Source organism: Centruroides vittatus, unplaced genomic scaffold (assembly GCF_030686945.1).
Source record: "Centruroides vittatus isolate TY-2023 unplaced genomic scaffold, ASM3068694v2 contig_2908, whole genome shotgun sequence".
Classification (NCBI taxonomy): domain Eukaryota; kingdom Metazoa; phylum Arthropoda; class Arachnida; order Scorpiones; family Buthidae; genus Centruroides; species Centruroides vittatus.
Window position 1 is genome coordinate 69796 of NW_027121851.1, and position 18664 is coordinate 88459.

Here is an 18664-nt window from a genome sequence, read left to right on the forward strand (position 1 = left end):
AATGTGTTTTACCACATGCATTTTTGAAATTTACGAATAATAATTCCAGTAGTAACGATTACTTTATAAACCCGAGCGAAGCCGGGTATAAAAAGCTAATTAATTACAATTGCTCTATTGTCAAGAAATTTTTACTGTAAATTTTTCAAAAAAATTGTCCAAGTTGGCGGGGGTATTCGAATTATTGTGTCATTTTTAACGAATGAGACGATTCGAACATGAATTTCTTGTATTCGTGACTCGTTCTTTTATTAAACAAAGGTTTTTTCTAATACATGACACATATAAATTATCAATTTTTGAATTATTTATTGATAATTAATTATAAAAATTAATAATAATTTATAAAAAATTCATAATAAAATTTAGATTCTTAAAATGTTTTTATTTTGATTATAAAATCTAATCTCATTTCATTGGATAATATTACTAAAGTATGATTAAAATATGTACATACTCTAAAAAGTTAAAATCATTTTGAAGATTTTTCATCATCAGTGGAAGCCGAAGATGTAGAAGGATATGTACAAGATGGCAACGAACATGAACTAACACTAAAATTATCATTGAACTTTTTATCCAAATTAAATTCCTTTGCGCTTGCAGTAGAACTATCACTATGGCAATTTTCACCAAAAACATTGTTATCTGTTAAATCGACCTCTTCCATTGGTGCTGTAACAGATTCTGTAGAACTAGACCTAACACGAACAGAATGGAGTCTTGGTATGGTTTCTTTATCTGACCATTCAAATTCTGTAGTTGTTGGCACCCATCTGTCCTCAGATTCCATACTATTAACAGAGTTGCTGTTACTTTTATCGATTCTGAATGACTGGTTTGATCGTACCAAGAGTAGTGCAAGATTCACAGTGATCAAAATTAATACAAACGATCCAATCGCCTGAAAATGGACAAAAATTTAATTACAATTTATAAACGATATTTGAAAAATAAAATCTTATGACAATCCTGTTCTATCAAGTCATTATCAATATGCTCATTACATTAAATGAAATTCCAGATTAATTTTAAATATGCACTATTTCGTATATCGATTTCATATTTTTAAAAAACACTTATTTGTTTAAAGATTTATAACATTCATGATCAGTTAATAGCTAGGATAGTCCTTCTGTGATAGTTATTATTGTATACAGCAATTCATAGTTTAGTATATTAGAATATTTTTAATTTTACGAAGAGATGCACCAGAAAAATTTTGGTTTACAGTGCACCACGAACAAGTTTGGGAACCAGTACTATTGAAGAAGGAATGCTGAGAAAGATTTAATCGATATAGTGATTAGTAGATGCATGATTTATTTCGATTATGAAATAATGCTATTAGTATGAGAAGGAGGTGGTTATTAAAAACTATGATATTTAAAAATAATAGCTGGTAAAAATATATACTTCTATTATTAAAATTGGATGAACACTTAATCTATTTTTTATCACTTCAGATAGATTGTATACGGCAAATTACTTAATTTATTAAAGAGTTTTGGATATGTTATTAAAGCGTTTAGTATGCAAATGACCAACAGTAATCTATTATGTATTTGATAGAATACAGTAATCTATTACGGACTGAAAAATGGTGAAATGCAATGTACGAAGCATTGATGATGAAACTGTCCGATAGCATATTCATATAATCATTCTGCGTGTAGATAAACTTTTTATTAATTACTCGACATGTGGTTTGAAAGTTAAGTTTGTCAAAAATTATTCGTAAATCATTAATGGTATCGAAATAGGGATATTTGCTGATTGTTAATGTTGAGTAGGAGCCTGGCAGTGGCCAAGGCGAGGGATAGGCTGGCGCATTAATACGCACAAACCTATTACCTGATGTACCGGGGCAGATCGAACAACCCCAAAAAGGTTTTGGAGATGATCGGTCTCAGATCATCTTTGTCTCTGACTACCCGGTCGCCTTACTGTGGATATGACCGAACCCATAGTGGGCTTCAAAAACAGGCTCTCTTAGTGACCACAAGGCGGATAGTAAAACACAGGAAACTAATTGGAGGAACGTAACAAAGATTAACACAGCTGTTAGTGTTTATTAATTTTAAGATTTAGCTTTTTAACTCTGCCAATTAGTATTTAAGTCATCTTGTAGTGTATAAGGATAAATTCAAACATGTTTTCTTGAGGTAATTTAATTTATTTATATACTGTTTAGAAATAATGATTTTGATCAAAATTTTAAATATAATTTATCATAAAATAAAAATTAATTTTTTACATTCAACTTTGACATAAGTAGACCTAACATATCCTACAATATTTCTGTAAGAGAGTAAAAACGAATTTAAGAATTCATAAAGCGATACTTCTCAATTTCTGACATTCTCATTAAACTATTTAAAATTAGAAAATATATAATTAATTACTTTTAAAAATTTTCTAACTTTTTACTATTAATTATAAGATAAAAATAATTATTGAAGTAAAGAATACTTATATAGACGCGACTCAAAATACTTACGGCAGATAATTGATACTCGATAACTCCACTAGTACGCGGTATCAAAAATACGACAGCAAAAAAGTAAAAAAATATAGCAGCAGCCATATATATCACTTCCTGAAATGTTTATTTTATATATTAAAAAAGTTATATAAAACATACGATCGAATTTCATATACTCACCGCGAAAGCTTTAACACGGGGACGATAGCCAATATTTTGTACAAAACCAATAACATATATAACATATATCGCTAGTGATGTCACAAAAATGAGAAAAGATATGACACTGAAGTAACTATACGTGGAAGTATAATTATTCGTAAAACAAGATGACATTATCGGACAAGATCCCAATTCCGCCAAAATGAAGGCCACCAAACAAAAAATCTATAAGTTATAAAAATATTTCAAAATACGCAATTATTATATAATTATAATTTAAAATACTTACAATAGTAAATAAACGAAGTAGCCCACAAGAAGATATCGCATATAGCTTTCCGCAAGGAAACAGATTCTTATTTACGTACTTCATATATTCTTCCTCCATATTTTCCTTCGTTTCATCTTCGTTTTCTTCCATGCTTTTTTATAATTAACGAAATAAATAAGTTTAAATGCGTATAAAAATTCTCCGCAATGTAAAATTAACGCTTACTTCGGCTTGAAACTTTTATGTTGCAAAGTAAAGGAAATAAAACTTCAGGAAGTTGGTTCATTTCCTGACGTCCTAACATGTTTTTCTCTACGACCCGTGCTTGATTTAAATTAAATAAATGAATTTGTATTTAGAAAAAATAGTTTTATCGTTTTATAAACTCTAATATAATAATTAGAGTTTAATGATTAAATAAGATTTTATTACACAGAGAGAAAATTCAAACGTAATCATTTAACAAAAACTATTCAATTGATAAAAGTTATCATATGTATTCGATATTTTTTATTAGTGCTGCCATCTGGAGAAAACGTATTGAAGTAATGTATTTAAACTGATTTTTTTTCTAATTTAACATAAAAATTATCATGTTGTGGATTTTTTAACTATAATTAAAATTGTAAATCGATTAAGAAATATTTTTATAAGTTTATAATCGCAATAGAATCGAATTACCGCTGTTGTCGATCAGATTCTCCGCACTTCTAGATGACGTCATAGACGCGAGCGAGTGTCGTCCATTTACCGCGAGAAAGCGGTGACTCACCTTTACTACTCTTTTGACAGGTGTCTGTTGACAGTGATCGGATGCAATTTTATAACGAAATGAACAAGATAATCGAATAGCAATGGATATTCCAGGCAAGGAGTCAAGTCGTTTATTAAAAACACTTAGGATCTTCGAGCCGGGTGATGCGTGCAGTTCTACCTTGGCACGCCGTCCGCAAGATATTACATCGGTTAAGGAATCTCAAAGTGGACAATACGGCAATAGCGGTAATGTAAGTCGGTCCTACATCGCTGCACTTAGAGCAGAAGAGAATCGTATAATGGATTCAACTTACGGAAAAATTCTACCTAAATGTTCTACTAACACGTACGTGAATAGTAAATTAGAAGGCGTGGAATCCGATCCGAAAAGAAACGTCGAATCTGCGGTCGAAAGTGAAACCCCATCCGTTTACGGTAAAGTAGAAAAGAGTAACGTGAAGAAGTCAAGCGTGGATAATGTCGTTCGACCCCTTAATCGCTACGGAGGCGTTCAACTCACATGTGCTGCTATTGCCCGTGATGGTATGGCTAGAATCGCCAGTGGCAGATCTAGAACCGGTGAATCGCTATCGAAGAACCTAACTAATTACGTCCCACGCGCCTATAAAGATCCAAATCAAGAATCACATCCTATCTACGAAAACTTGCAACCCAAACCACCTTTACCTAATCCTATTCGTTCCGTCAAGAGTACTATACATACATACGCAGCACCGGCATATAATGGACAATCGCCAAGAAATCCCGACGACGATCCAATTTACGCCAATTTAAGCGATTTAAGTGAAGAATTGCAAGCGATGAAGCTACCGGAGAAAGATAATACTGTGATAAAATGTTCTGAATTAAATTCCGAAGTTTCTACCGCTAAGCCGCAAAACGAGAAAGTCTTTCCTAATGTGGCGAACGGTGATATCGGTACCAACATTCCACTTTCTGTGACAAATGGCACAGATTCTTACAATCAGGTTCCTATAAAAAAAGATGAGGCGGATGAAGATGCGTTAAAGATCGCGGGTCAGCCGGATGATAAAAGTTCTAACCACAGTTCGGAATTTGTTGGATCCGTCAATCATTACAAACCATCTATGGCGGGTGGAAAGACTCTTTTCCCTTACAGCGTTACTCCACCTCGTCCTAAAGGACCCACCGAAGCAGAAAAGAAAATTGAAGCTTTGATGAAACAGTTGGAAGATGAGATGGATACTGTCCCCGAAGAGGAATTCTTCGGTGAGTTAATTGCAAATTGCTTTATCTCGTCATTAACAATATTAGTGCTTTCGGTAAGAAAGATGTCTAATAAATTACATAAATAATCCCATAATAAATATTGATTCTTAATGGTCAAAATAATACAGAAATATCGAAAATCATATTTTGTTTTGGTGTTATCGTATCAAAAAGTGAACTCAGAAAAGGCTAAATATTTTATCATTGCCTAAAGTTAAAATAAATAAAATAATATTGCAGTGCTGTGAGTATTCGCTCACCCGTGCACTTGTATTTGCAGCATATAATTATCCAGAATATAACTAAAAGTATCGATCAAATGATTTTTTAATGCATTATTAAATATGTTTACAGGATTTTAAATCAGACTTCTGTTTTTATCGATTTAATATAACAAATATCGCAATTCTACTGGGTTTATTTTTCGTCCTTACATTCGAACACGGAAATTCTCACTTATATGTATGTTAGCATAGCGCAAATAATGTCAGAGAAAATATTTCTATTTCAGAAAACCGTAAGGACTTTCTTTTTTAAATCTGCGTTAAAAGTTTTTCTGTAACTAAAGGAATTCATACGAATTATAACGTTAGTCGAGTTGGGAGTTTGTGTAACAGCTGGTGTTGCTTAGCAACGGTACAGGGAAGAGTCTGGCAAAAGTTGAGTGGGGGTCGTTTTTGGCTGACGTGATATAAACGAGGGCGTCGAGTTCTACCTGTGTCTGTGCAGTCTATTAACAGTCATGAGTGGTAAGTTAACGTGTTGCTTTCTAATGCGTTGCAGGTGAAAAAAAATCATTTTTGTCACTTACTTCGCGTTATTTGACGTATTTTCTCGCTTTTTAAACAAACAAAAAGCGATTTTCGTGCTAGTCACGCTCGAATTATAAGTGAAGGAGACACGATGTAGTTCTTCTTCCTCCGTTAAATTTCTCCAGATGGAAATTTTAATAACAATTTTAACCGAGAATCTGTTTATTGATGGAACTGCTACGTTTTTTTCTTTTATAAACGAAGCTTTTAAGACATATTGGAGCCGATGTCGTCGTCTACTACAGTCTTGCTTTTGTCACTATCGTTTCCCAAACGAACGGAAGACATTTTTTGATGTCATTTCTTATCTTCTTGTCTTGTGGGTAATCGAAAAAAAAAGAGTTAAAAGCCCCCCCCCAAAAAAAACAAAAGCAAACCGAGATTGTAAAATGCATAAATGCGATTAATTCAGTATCGGACTATAAAAGGATATGCTGTTATGAATTAATGATAAACATTCGCTATAGCAGCTGTTCGTATTTTTCGAATTTTTATAGTATATTTATCTCAGTTTTACGTTTTTTTCGTCTCTTATGTTTTTTTCAAAAGTTGATGAAAACGTTTTCCGTACATCGAACGGGTATTTCTTTTTTTTTTCTATTTTTAGCCGCCTTGAAGAGATTCTTGATGCGATGCTGGAATAAATATTAGATATTTAATGGCACCCTAAATGTGATTATGGACATCTTATGCACGAATTGAAAAATAAATAAATAAATATATAAAAATGTCGCCTGTACATATCGAAAAATATTAAATTGTAAATAGCTTAAATTAAAGACCTAGTTTATGTATGTACTTATTTAATATTCAACAATGTTTTAATTTTTTGTTTCTAGGTTTGTAATTCCTTAAACAATTCATAGAATTATAAATTAAGCTTATCATACTGAATTTAAATGAGAAATTTTTGTTCTCATTTACGACTAATTTTTAATATTTGATAATTGTGTTTTAGATTACGTGATTTATATTCAATGAAGATTACATTTACGCACAAATAATATATTCGAGTAACGTCCTCGGTTGAAAAAATTTCCTCGTTTGACCATTCGCTTCTTCGAAATACTCGAAATTACCTGCATCCAAAATATTAATACATAGCCGTAGTATTATTTATTGGCAGAATATATTAAGTTTTTGTTTCACAAAATATTTTCTCCTTATTAAAATTTATTTAATAAAATACCATATAGTTAATTATTTTAAATATAAAATAATAAATTGTACTATATAATTTGTATTCAACTTTTATATTGTAATTTTTATAAATCATTAGTGCTTTCATTTAAATGATGTTTTTAGGTATTTGCCATACCTGTGGTGAAAAAGTAACAGGAACAGGACAAGCATGTCAAGCAATGGGAAATCTGTATCATACAAATTGTTTTATATGTTGTTCTTGTGGTGAGTGTCTGTCAAATTGTCTATCATTTCAGTTATAAAATATAGGAAATATATACGTATCACAAAAACAAAATGCAACTATAAATAAAGGCTTTAGTTTTTTAATATTCGTTAGTTTTTAGATCATTCAAAAAATTGCTTGAATTATATTTAGTCAATTGAATCAAAGATTATAATAATTTTTTAAAAGATTTCTTTTGTGTTTAATTTGTTTAAATTACTAATGATTCAATTTAAATCATTATTCTACATAACCTTAGTTGATAAAGATAAGTAAAAACGGGTATTAATTTTAAATATACTCGATATGTTGTTATTTTCAATTTTAATCAGCTAAAACTATTTAATTCTCTCATATTAAAATTATGTCATTTGTTTATTTTCAATTTGGAAGAATTAAGAATATCTAAACCTAGAAAATTTACTTTTTAGATAGAGTATATATGAAATAATGTTATCCATTTATTTTAGAAAAAAGATGCAATGAAATTATATTTTTGTATATTTTTTACAAAATCAATAAAATCTTTTATAAAAATATTTTTTTTTGTAGTTTTTGATATAATAGTATAATAATATAACATTTATAAAGGCTTTAAAATAAAATATTTTTTTTGTTAACAGGTGAATTAATGTAAATAAATTGAATTTGAAAATTTTACAGGGAGAACATTACGAGGGAAAGCTTTTTATAATGTGAATGGCCAAATATATTGTGAAGAAGATTATCTTGTAAGTTTTAATTGAAAGAATTAATTATTTATATTGATTATATTTAATATAATAAGAATATTATAAAAAATATTTATATTTATTAATTTCAAAAAAATAAATTGTATTATCTTTTACTTGTATTTTTCTTTATATGAAAAAATAAACAATTGGATAACAATATTATAAAGTTATTATTCATGTCAAGTATACATATTGTATTATTTATTTTGTCAAACTGTAATCACTCTAAAATTTCAGATTTTTTACTTTTATGAAAGATATATATATATATATATAATTTGAAAAGAATATTTTTATTGAAAAAATAAAAGGTTTGTTTTACTTTAAAAGTTATTTAGCTAATTGCAAATCACTAGATTTTAAAAATATATACTGTATATATAAAATATTATTTTAAACTAAGTAGTAATTTTTATTAATTTTATCTAAGAACTCTTGCTTAAATTTGTTATTATTATTTGATACTTTTATTTATCTAAAAATACATTAACATTAGATATATATTTTTAGATATTTAGGCTCATTAATTCAACTAAATGTGTGTTCCTAAAGATACAGCAATAAGTTTTTTTGCTGTATTTAATAATAAATATAATAAAACATCTGAATAATGTAATCAAAATTTAAATTTAATCATAAATTTTATTTAATTATTAATGGTAAAATAGGAAACTCGATAAAAAATTAAGTTTTAAAAATGATGTTAAATTAGCCTCATTTAAAATTGTTACATATGACTAAATTAACATTTAATTGATTTATTTATAGTTAATTATATATTTTTAATGAAATCAAATTATTTTACTTGAATGTAACATTAAAAGTAATATAATTTTTTTACATTTGTCATTTATAAAATGGCAATATTTATTAATAATTTATAATTTATTATTAAAATAATAATTTTTTTTTAATATATAATTATTTACAATAACTATTGTTCTAGGAAAAAATTAAATATAATGATTTTAACATTAAAAATATATTATTAAGTTTATAACGGAAATTTTGCTTTATTGGAATTCACTCAAACCGTTATTTAAATGAGTTCCAATAAAGCAGATTTTTCATTATATTTTAAAGGATTTGGAGTTGTTTTTCATTATTTATTTAGTTTTTACTTATTTAAATATATTTTACAATCAAACTGTTTTTTGTTTTTGTTTTTTAACAATACAAATTATATTATATATAAATTTTAAGATTATATAATTAAAATCAAAATATAAATTACTATTTTAATTTTCTCTTATAATTTTATAAAAAATTTAAAATTAATAAATTAATTAAATTTTTATTTTCTTTAAATTATATTTTATGAAAACGAATTTATATGTTTTATAAAATAATTACAAGAAAATTTTTTAACCTTCTTTTGAAAGGCATAAATAAATTTTTTAATGATTTAATCATAGGTTTAATTAGAAAAGATTTTTAGTTTTTAAAATACCGACAAATTTGTAATTTTATAAAGAACTTGAAGTCATTTAAAATCAAGTTTCAAGAATGAAAAGATTCACTTATTTTATTTTTACCTTATTTGTTTGTAAATTGTTAAGTAGGACAAAGAAAACTGGTTTTTATTATAAATGCCATATTTGAGAAGTATTATGTTCATTCTAATGTACTTAAACATTCTGTATATTAAATTTGCAACAGAAAGTCTAATACATATTCAAATGCATTAAAAATCATTAAGAAAGTCAAAAAAATCCTTATTTTCAGATTTCAAAGATTAGAATGAAATGAAACTTAAGTTTTAATGAAAAATTTAGGTTATTTAGTGTTGTTCCTTTTAAATTGTGAAAAAAAATATTCTCTTTAAAGCAATATATAAGATTGAAAGTAAAGTAGGATTTAAAAAAATAAAATAAAAAAGAAAGTTATTACTATTTTATTGTTTCTATAAAATGATACATCAGAGTTATGAATTTTATCTTATATCAAAAATATTGGAATATGCTATTATAATATATTTATAAGTTTTTAGTAATGAGTAATATTTACTGTATTGAAATAAAAAAAGGAGAGAATTATTTAGAATATGTCAAAGAAGAAATAAAATTCTGATTCATATAAATTGTAGTTAAAAAAAAATAGAACATTATATGCTTCAATGTCATATCTAAAAAATATTTGATATATATTGTTACAAATAACAAATGATTTAGTAAAATAAATAAATATATATATAATAATTTAAATGATCTATAAATGATAGTTTAAGTTTCTAATAAAATTTTTAATAAATGAAATTAGTTAATTTTGTTAAAAACATTTTAATATAATTTCCTTTCTTTTTCATAAAATTTAAAGTTTTTAAATAAAAATACACAGTTCAAATAATTTTTATTTCATCATTATTATTTTTCATAATAATTATTAAATTTTTTAAAATTTTTAATCTTTATTTCTATATTACAATTTTTTTCAATATTTGCTTGTAAAAATGTTGTTTTCATTTGTTTTCATTTTAAATCATTTAATACTAAACTAATTACCATTATAAGATTGTTAATGCTGACTAATATTTTATTAATTAGCAAAGAATATTCCAAAATATAAATCTCAGAAATCAGCTGTTCAGTTAAATCATAATTGATAATTTTTCTTAAATTTGGTGGTAACATTTCAGTATAATAATTAACTTTGTATTTATCTGCAATATTTTCTGTATATAATATCTGAAATAATAATAACAACTAATTTATTTAGGATGAATTCAATAGTTTGGTATTTTCCATTGAAGACAATGCATTTTTATCTGCTGATAACTCTTTTGTAAATTGACCATTATGCAAAACATTTAAACAAAAGTGATAAATAAACCAAAAAATTAATTGATTCAAAAATGTATGTGTATAGCTAAATAGATGTATTATACTTTATACAATTAGCAGCTGCTAGAAAATAATCTGACAGAAATTGTAATTATTGATTTGGTGTGTGTGAGATGCCTGTTAGAAGTAGTAATGGTAGTATTAAATTTATTTGGATTATTCGAATATTCACAATATGCTTTTTCTATGTTTTATTTATACAACAGAGGAATAAAATCCTTATGTTATTTCAAATTAAAATTGTCAAAATATTTTAAAACTTGATTTTGTTTTTAATAAGTTAAAAATTTTAAAAAGTTTTTGTGTTTATTTGAAATAATAGTAATAAATGATTTATTCCAATGAAATAAATCATTTATTACATTTATTTCAATGAAATAAATGCTGCTTTTTAACTTAATTTGGTTATTTTTATTTTTTGTTTTTAGGTAATACATTATTTTCCCACACAAAAACCAGTTCTTTAAATATTCAAATTTAGTTAAAATTGAAACGTAATATTTATAAAAACTGCTTCTTCAGAGTTTATATTGTCAGTGTAAAGTGTTGTATGAAAAGAGGATGTCTATTAAATGAATAATTTTAGAGAAATATTTCTTAAAGTATGATTTTTTTTATGTCTGTAATTTTGATATTGACTGTTAATATGCCTGAAGATGGATTACAGGAATCCAAAATACATTTGTAATTATAATAGTGAGAATAAACACTGAAGAACAATGCCTTCACTAGGGTATCTCAAGCTTGAATACAAGTACTTTTTCCCCCATCCCTTACAAATTAATACAAAGATACTCGAAATTCCTGGTTTTTTTTTTAATTCAATCAAAACTCCTTTAAAATTGGGCTTGGGTGATATGAACATTTGACAACATTGTTATATACTAGGCTGTACATGTTTATTTCTCATTTTTTATTTGGTGAGGAATAAACATGTCTTCCTGGCCATTTTGCATACTTTTGATTGTGAAATACTATAAATCTATATAAATATATAATGCAACCATTGACACTTGGATTGTTTCAGCATGCAATTTTACTTTTTCAACATGTTTATTTCATTTTTTATCATTTCATAATTCAAATCAGGCATTTAATTAGGACTGGCTTTTAGTTCTACTTGATGACACTTTTATGCAGTGCATGTCCTGCATGCCAACTTGTGATAGCCCTGCTGAAGAAGCAGTTTTTAAGAACAGGTGACTATGAGAGTTTGGTTGTGTTAAGTGAAATATAATATTAAACTTATTACTCTAAACATTTAATTTTTAGATTTGATATAATTATTCTACAAACAATCTAGTGTTACCGAAGAAAAAATATATTAAATTTATTAGGAAGAATAAATTTAATATATTTTTTTCTTCAGTAACACTAGATTGTCTGTAAAATTACTGACATCTAATGCCAGTAATATTTTAAGTTAATAAGTTAAAATTGATATTTGATTCTTTTCAATTGTAAATAGGTAAATGCATTTTTCAAATTATCTATCCCTAAGGAATAGATAATTTTTATTCCACTTTATCCAAAATTTTTCATCCATTATTTAATCATTCAATTAATGTTAAATTATCTCTTTCATAATAGAAAGTAAATTCAGAGATGTTCATTATGAAAAGGGACAACTATTAATTAAATTATATTTAATTAATACAATATTTCATCATTAATTGCAGTGTTTAGTAAATTTAAATTTTTAATACTACAGTATTTATTGTTCATTTACTTATTTATTGACACTATTGATTAATAGAATATCATAGTGTAATAGGCTTTATTCAATGCATAATTTAATGTGTAGTTATTTTTACTAAATAAATTCAGCTTATGAAATTTAATTGATTTCTTGAATATTAAAAAAATTATCAAAAATTTAATAATTATGTTCTTATAATTAATACAAATGAGATTATTCCATTGAATTATCACAAATGAGAAAATTTAACTGATTTATTTAAAAAAGGACATTATTATTTAAATATTATCTTGTTTAATTAAAAGTATCTTTAAAAAGTTCATAATGAATTTTTAATTAATGGTTTTTATATAAATAGTTTATATAAAGTTAATTTTTGTTTTAAAAATGTATTAACAAAGTTTTCAAATTAAATTTGTGTGTATAATTTCTTTAACAGGGAAGAAAAATTATACTGTATTTTAAAATGTGTAAAACTGAATTTTTTTATAATGATTTTTAAATTCATCACTTAAAATTTACTTATTAAAAATTACTATTAAAATACCATTTTAAAGCTCTAAACAGTTACGTATTTACCAATGTTTAAAAATCAATACAATAGTTTTCTGTTATTTTTTTATTGTTAAATAAAAATACTATAGTAACTTGGTTGCATTTTTTTCATTAGGATAGAGAAATTCAAACGTTAATACTAAGTTATAAAAAGTAAAATAGTGCTTAGATATTTGAACATTAAATTAATTAAAAATTTCAATAGCATTTCATATATTAATTTTTTATTTATATTGAATGTAACAAAATACAGTAAAAACTTTACATTTTACATACTCACAGTTCAGTATTTGTAACTATTTTTCAGTTTTTGAAGGTAAAATTCACTTATTAATACAGAAGGGTTAACAAAAATAATGCAAAAATGGATAAAAAGGCAAATAAATAACTTTTAATGTTGTAATCTCAAATGTATTTCACTGCAATTTATTTGACTATTAGAATATTATATCATAATTTTTTGAATTATTACAGTATATGCATTTATGCAGATAGTAAATATCATGTTTTATATGCCTACTCATCGTGAATGTTAACATTATGTTTATATATGGATTTTATTTAGTTGTTTTTTTTTATCTTTACATTTTAACATTATCATTCTAGTAAAAGCCATTAGTAGCAAAGTAGCAAAAATACCAAAGAAAGTGATGTCTGTTGAAGACAAAATTAAATCAGTAGATTGTTTGCAGGAAGAAGAATCAACAGCTATGGTTACTTGTGCTTTCATCAAAACTGAATCTATCTTAAGATTCATTGAGAAAGAGAGATTAGAAATGTAGAAGTTTTTTTGAGGAGTAAAAATTGTGAAGATTGTCTTGAAAAATTAGAAGGAAAAAAAACCTTAAATCTCTGTATTAGTCACATAAGAATATTCAAAACATGAAAATTGGAAGTTTTGTAAGGACAAACTGGTATATGCAAATCATAATTATTTTTATCTTCTGGTTTGAAGTAAAGAAAATGAAAAATTGCAAATGATGATGGTAAACAACTGCTAATATTCTGAAAAATTTGTTTTGTATAAAAATGTTTTTCTCTAATATGTATATATATAAATATATAATCTATTCTTTTGAATCCCCCACTTTATTTTTTCAATGTATTTTTTCTTTCTCTAATCATGGCAGTTTTGCTGAATATGGAGCCTTTACTGTATATAAGAAAAGCTATATAGTTAAAAAAAAATAGCAATCTTTTATTTAAGAATTCTGCTTAAAATTCATTGTCAGATAAATAGTTGAATTGAGTTATCTATCTAATCACATATGTCTATAAATTTAAGATATAATAATTACCATTTTTACCTTTAAGTTTAGAGAACTGTGCTTTTATTAATCTTTAATTTAAAAAGAAAGTAAAAATATACATCAAGTGCAGTGTTAACAGTTTTTTATTTTCACTAGTACTTTCAATGTACTTATGTTCATCATCTTGAGGAAAAGTACATTGAAAGTACTAGCAAAAATTTAAAAAAAAACTATTAATGCTGCATTCAGTGTATATTTTTACTTTCTTTTTATGTGATATTTGGTGTGAGGTTCAAGTTGTATTGTGTTCTTTAATTTATTTTTACAAAGAAAACAGAACCAGCACATGACCTGATACAACAATTTTATTTTATTTTTCCAATGATGATATGCATTCTGAGTATCTTTACTCCTTCTCAGTTATCCATTTCTTAATATAGTTACACACATCATTTTCAATGACATTTCTCATAAAGAAGTTTAATATCCAAACCAAGCATCTTAATAAAACTGATTTACCATTTCTTACAATATTTACTGTGGACAATATTGTAAGAAATGGTAAATGGAGTTTTATTAAATGGAGTTTTATTAAGATGCTTGGTTTGGATATTAAACTTCTTTATGAAAGTGATATGTGTAACTATATTAAGAAATGGATAACTGAAAAGGAGTAAAGATACTCAGAATGCATATCATTATTGGAAAATAAAATAAAATTGCTGTATCAGGTCATGTGCTGGTTCTGTTTTCTTTGGCAGAATAAATTAAAGTATGATAATTACATTTTGTTTTAAAAAGTTTGTTCTTTTCTACAAGAGAAAGTTTGCCACATATAGAAAATACATGGGATTACAACATGGGTCTATTTAAAATTTTTTTATTTTTGCTTCAATTTAACAAGGGAGATTTTGATAAAAAGATTAATTATGAAAAACTTGAACATATTTTAACAAATATTGGATTAATTGATTTGAATAATTTTTTAAATCTAAAAACATAAAATTTATAAGAAATGAAAATCAACAATCTTTTTTAAAAAAATCTAGTTTAATAAGAAGATAAATATTATCAGGGAAAGATCTCAATTTTAGAATTTCAGAAATATCATAAATGAAAATTAATCTAATCAACAAACATCAACATGGACAATAAGTACAATAGTAATTAACTAAGAATACAGAATTAAATCATACAAATACAAAACTTGAATTTATAAAATAGCATAAATCACATTAATATTATCAATAAATTAGTTTATTGAGTATGAGGCAAGTGGATAAAATACAAACTATTCAAAGAAATGTAAATATTTCATTAAAATGTTTTCAGCATGACAAAATAACTTCTTATGATTCAATATTTCTTACTGTATTGTTCAAAATATTAAACATAATATTATAATTTTTCATTTTTATTTTTTAAATTATTATTATTATTATTTTCTCTGAAATTTTTCTTCACTTTCAACATTGATCCAATCTCAAATTTTATTATAACATGAATACAATAATCACATTTCTGATCATAAAATAGAATATCCAAGCATTTGTTTTTCTTATTTTTTTTTATTTCTGTATAATTTTAAAGTTATTGCCGAATATTATTATTTCAATAGTTATTATTCTCTGCAAAAATATTTCTTTAATATAATTCCTAGAATATTACAAAAATTCTAAAATGACTGTTCTTTGAATAGACAAAGATGACAAGGAATCCAATCCACCTTGAATATGTTTTTATATAATCAAGGTGGTGAATAGCATCTTTTTGTATATTTCATATGAACTAGTCCTTGCAAACTACAGAAAATAAATGATTGTTCATTGTTCAACATTACAAACAGAAATAAGGATTGGCATTTTAATTACACCAAGTACTGCAATTGAAAATTTGTTAATTTATATCTTATTTTGGTTCATAGCCAACAGCCAATTGACATTTTAATACTGTTATCTAACAAAAAAAAAATTTAGTTTCATTTAATTAATTGATTTCTTTTTATTTATATACAGTAGATTGTTTCAAGAGATAGAATTCATTTCTTCATGAATTAATAAATAATGAGTGTGTGTGTGTGTGTGTGTGTGTGTGGTGTGTGTGTGTGTGTTATATATATATATATATATATATATAGAAATATAATATATATATATATATATAGAAATAATAACTATTATACTACTATTTACTGAAAATATAAAAACCCATAAATAGCAAAAAATAAAACATGCAAACTTCTTTTACAGTAAAAAAAGGTCATCTATAAATATTAGTAAAAAATTTATTATATTTATTAATAATTTAAATTTTAAAGTTTAAGTTAATTAATAATTTTAATTATTAACTGTTTTATGTGTATGTATACATATATACTTGATGATTAAGGATTTATTATATTCCATATTAAGAAATTGTGTAATGAAAATTTTTATTAATTATCATAATGAGTTTTCATAAATCATTAAAAGATGATAAATAGTATGTAGAAAAATGCATTAATATAGAATAATCAACAGATAAATATTGTAAATGAAACTCAGATCTGACAATACATTTTTTTACAAATAATAATTAGCTAAGACAAGGATTTGAATAGAGGCATACACTAATTGAGTGTATCAAATGTTAGAAAATTCAAATTTTGGTATGTTATAATGAAGATAAATTGATGAAACAAAAGCAATAAACTTAATTTTTGAATTGCATATATTAAAAACTTTTGAAAATTAAGTTTTATCATGTTTTTATTGCTTTTTTTTCTTCAATTTATGCATTCTAACACACCAAAATTTGAAATTTTCTACATTTGAAGTAATAATTTAGTTAAAATTTACTCTTAGTTATAAAATAATTTAAATTTACTATTAGTTTTAACAGTATCTTTTTGTATAGTATGAAGTATTTTTTAAATGTTAAGATAAATTTTTTACTAATATATCAGACAAACAATTGTAAAAAATTTTAAAATTTTGCCAATAGAATCAAATTTCAAATGTTGTATATACTGAACTTGATTATTTTATGCTAGATAGTTGCAGTGAAATACTCATTAAATTATTTTTTAAAGACAATAAATTCTCTTGAAGTTTTTAATAAACATTAAAAATGATAAGATATGCAAATTTCTGAAATTGAATTGAATCAGTTTATTCAAAATACTAAATTCATTGAAAGATATAAATTATTATAACCTGTTAATTTTTATATATAAATGAATAGAATTATAATCATATGTATGTTGCTAAATTGTATTAAATATATTTGATTTTAATCTAGTATTCAAATTTGATGTTGAGGACAAATATTTTTAGGATATTGTAAACTGTATTAATTTAAACCAGCTAATATCACATATCTTTGATAAATTCAACAAAACCCTTGAGTATTTTTTCTTAATTAAAACTGGAAATTTATATTTTATTTTATACAATTTTTGTTGTTTAATTGATTTAGAATAGTTTGATAGTGTTATAATTTTGATTTCTAATGTAAATTTCAGCAATAAATATTTTGATACATATTTACATAATGCTAATCAATGCCTGAGCTGAAGTTTGTCATGTTATTTATATTGAGAAGAGAAAACCAGTTTCTTGTTGGACATATTTTGAAATAGATGAAAGATGAAGAAAATGAAAGAAAGTAAAATACATTTTATTATTAGTGCAGTTTGTAATGTGCCTTGTTCTAGAAGATTGAGTTTGAATCCAGGGACCGTATTCTGGTCACCATCTCTAATCTCTCGTCTTTCACAAGCTGGTCGCTGATTGGCTAATCATTTGGATTAGCCAATCAGTGATCGGCTTGTGAGAGACGAGAGATCAGAGAACGTGACCAGAATACGGCCCCAGGTTAGTTTAGAAATTTTTAGGGATGGATTGACTTGGATTCTTTGAGCTTCATTTCTCACTAATTTCTGTCTCCATTGTGGATCTGGCAAATCAAAAATAAGTTGGAAAAACCCTTTGTCTCCTTATAATAGAGTTGAAATTAAAAATATATATTTAATAATCAAAAAGAATTTAAATGTTTGTTTATTAATCATATTAATTTTTTTTACTTTCTATTTCTATTTTGAAAGATTGAAATCCAAATATTCATAATATATTTCATCTAAACCAGTATTTCTCAACCTCTACCGAATCGTCGCCCCCTTCAATAAAACCATTACGTAGTATCGCCCCTTCAATAAAATCGTTACGTAGTATCGCCCCCTTCACTTCAAAAAAAATTTTGTTGGGTTTATTAGTTTATTTGATAATTATATACTTTGTAAATAATTAAACATTTATTTACTCAGAATACGTATTAGATTTTAATATAATTAACAAATTAAAAAACATAAGTGTTAACAAATTTAACAAATATAATAAAATCTAACACTTTTTATTGAATATAAAATGTTTAAGTATACAGAAAAATTATTGTTAGTGCAAAC

General features: G+C 25.0%; 2 protein-coding genes across 2 annotated transcripts in view; one reads left to right on the forward strand and one right to left on the reverse strand.

Moving 5' to 3' along the window:
• Nucleotides 1–364: 364 nt before the first annotated feature.
• Nucleotides 365–3293, reverse strand: LOC136972459 (uncharacterized). Its single transcript, XM_067267056.1, has 5 exons — nucleotides 3144–3293; nucleotides 2937–3069; nucleotides 2666–2872; nucleotides 2501–2599; nucleotides 365–904 (listed from the first exon to the last, which is right to left on the reverse strand). Exons 2-5 carry the CDS (start codon nucleotides 3066–3068, stop codon nucleotides 473–475), a joined length of 870 nt encoding a protein of 289 aa, XP_067123157.1. The 5' UTR covers nucleotide 3069; nucleotides 3144–3293; the 3' UTR covers nucleotides 365–472.
• A 352-nt stretch (nucleotides 3294–3645) lies between these two features.
• The window catches only part of LOC136972458 (Wilms tumor protein 1-interacting protein homolog), a 48672-nt gene continuing 33653 nt past the window's right edge, over nucleotides 3646–18664 (forward strand). The window contains exons 1-3 of the mRNA XM_067267055.1: nucleotides 3646–4925; nucleotides 7043–7144; nucleotides 7809–7876. Of these exons, the coding sequence (XP_067123156.1) occupies nucleotides 3773–4925; nucleotides 7043–7144; nucleotides 7809–7876 (1323 nt within the window). The 5' untranslated portion in view covers nucleotides 3646–3772. The remainder of the gene's footprint in view (nucleotides 4926–7042; nucleotides 7145–7808; nucleotides 7877–18664) is intronic.

Bases quoted from the DNA above. Each gene is read 5' to 3' on its own strand.
- LOC136972459 (XM_067267056.1), bottom strand. From the start codon at position 3,068: ATGGAAGAAAACGAAGATGAAACGAAGGAAAATATGGAGGAAGAATAT. The intron at 2,873-2,936 runs GTAAGTATTTTA...TATAACTTATAG, and splicing joins TACTTCGTTTATTTACTATT to ATTTTTTGTTTGGTGGCCTT. The intron at 905-2,500 runs GTAAGTATTTTG...GTCCATTTTCAG, and splicing joins TCGAGTATCAATTATCTGCC to GCGATTGGATCGTTTGTATT.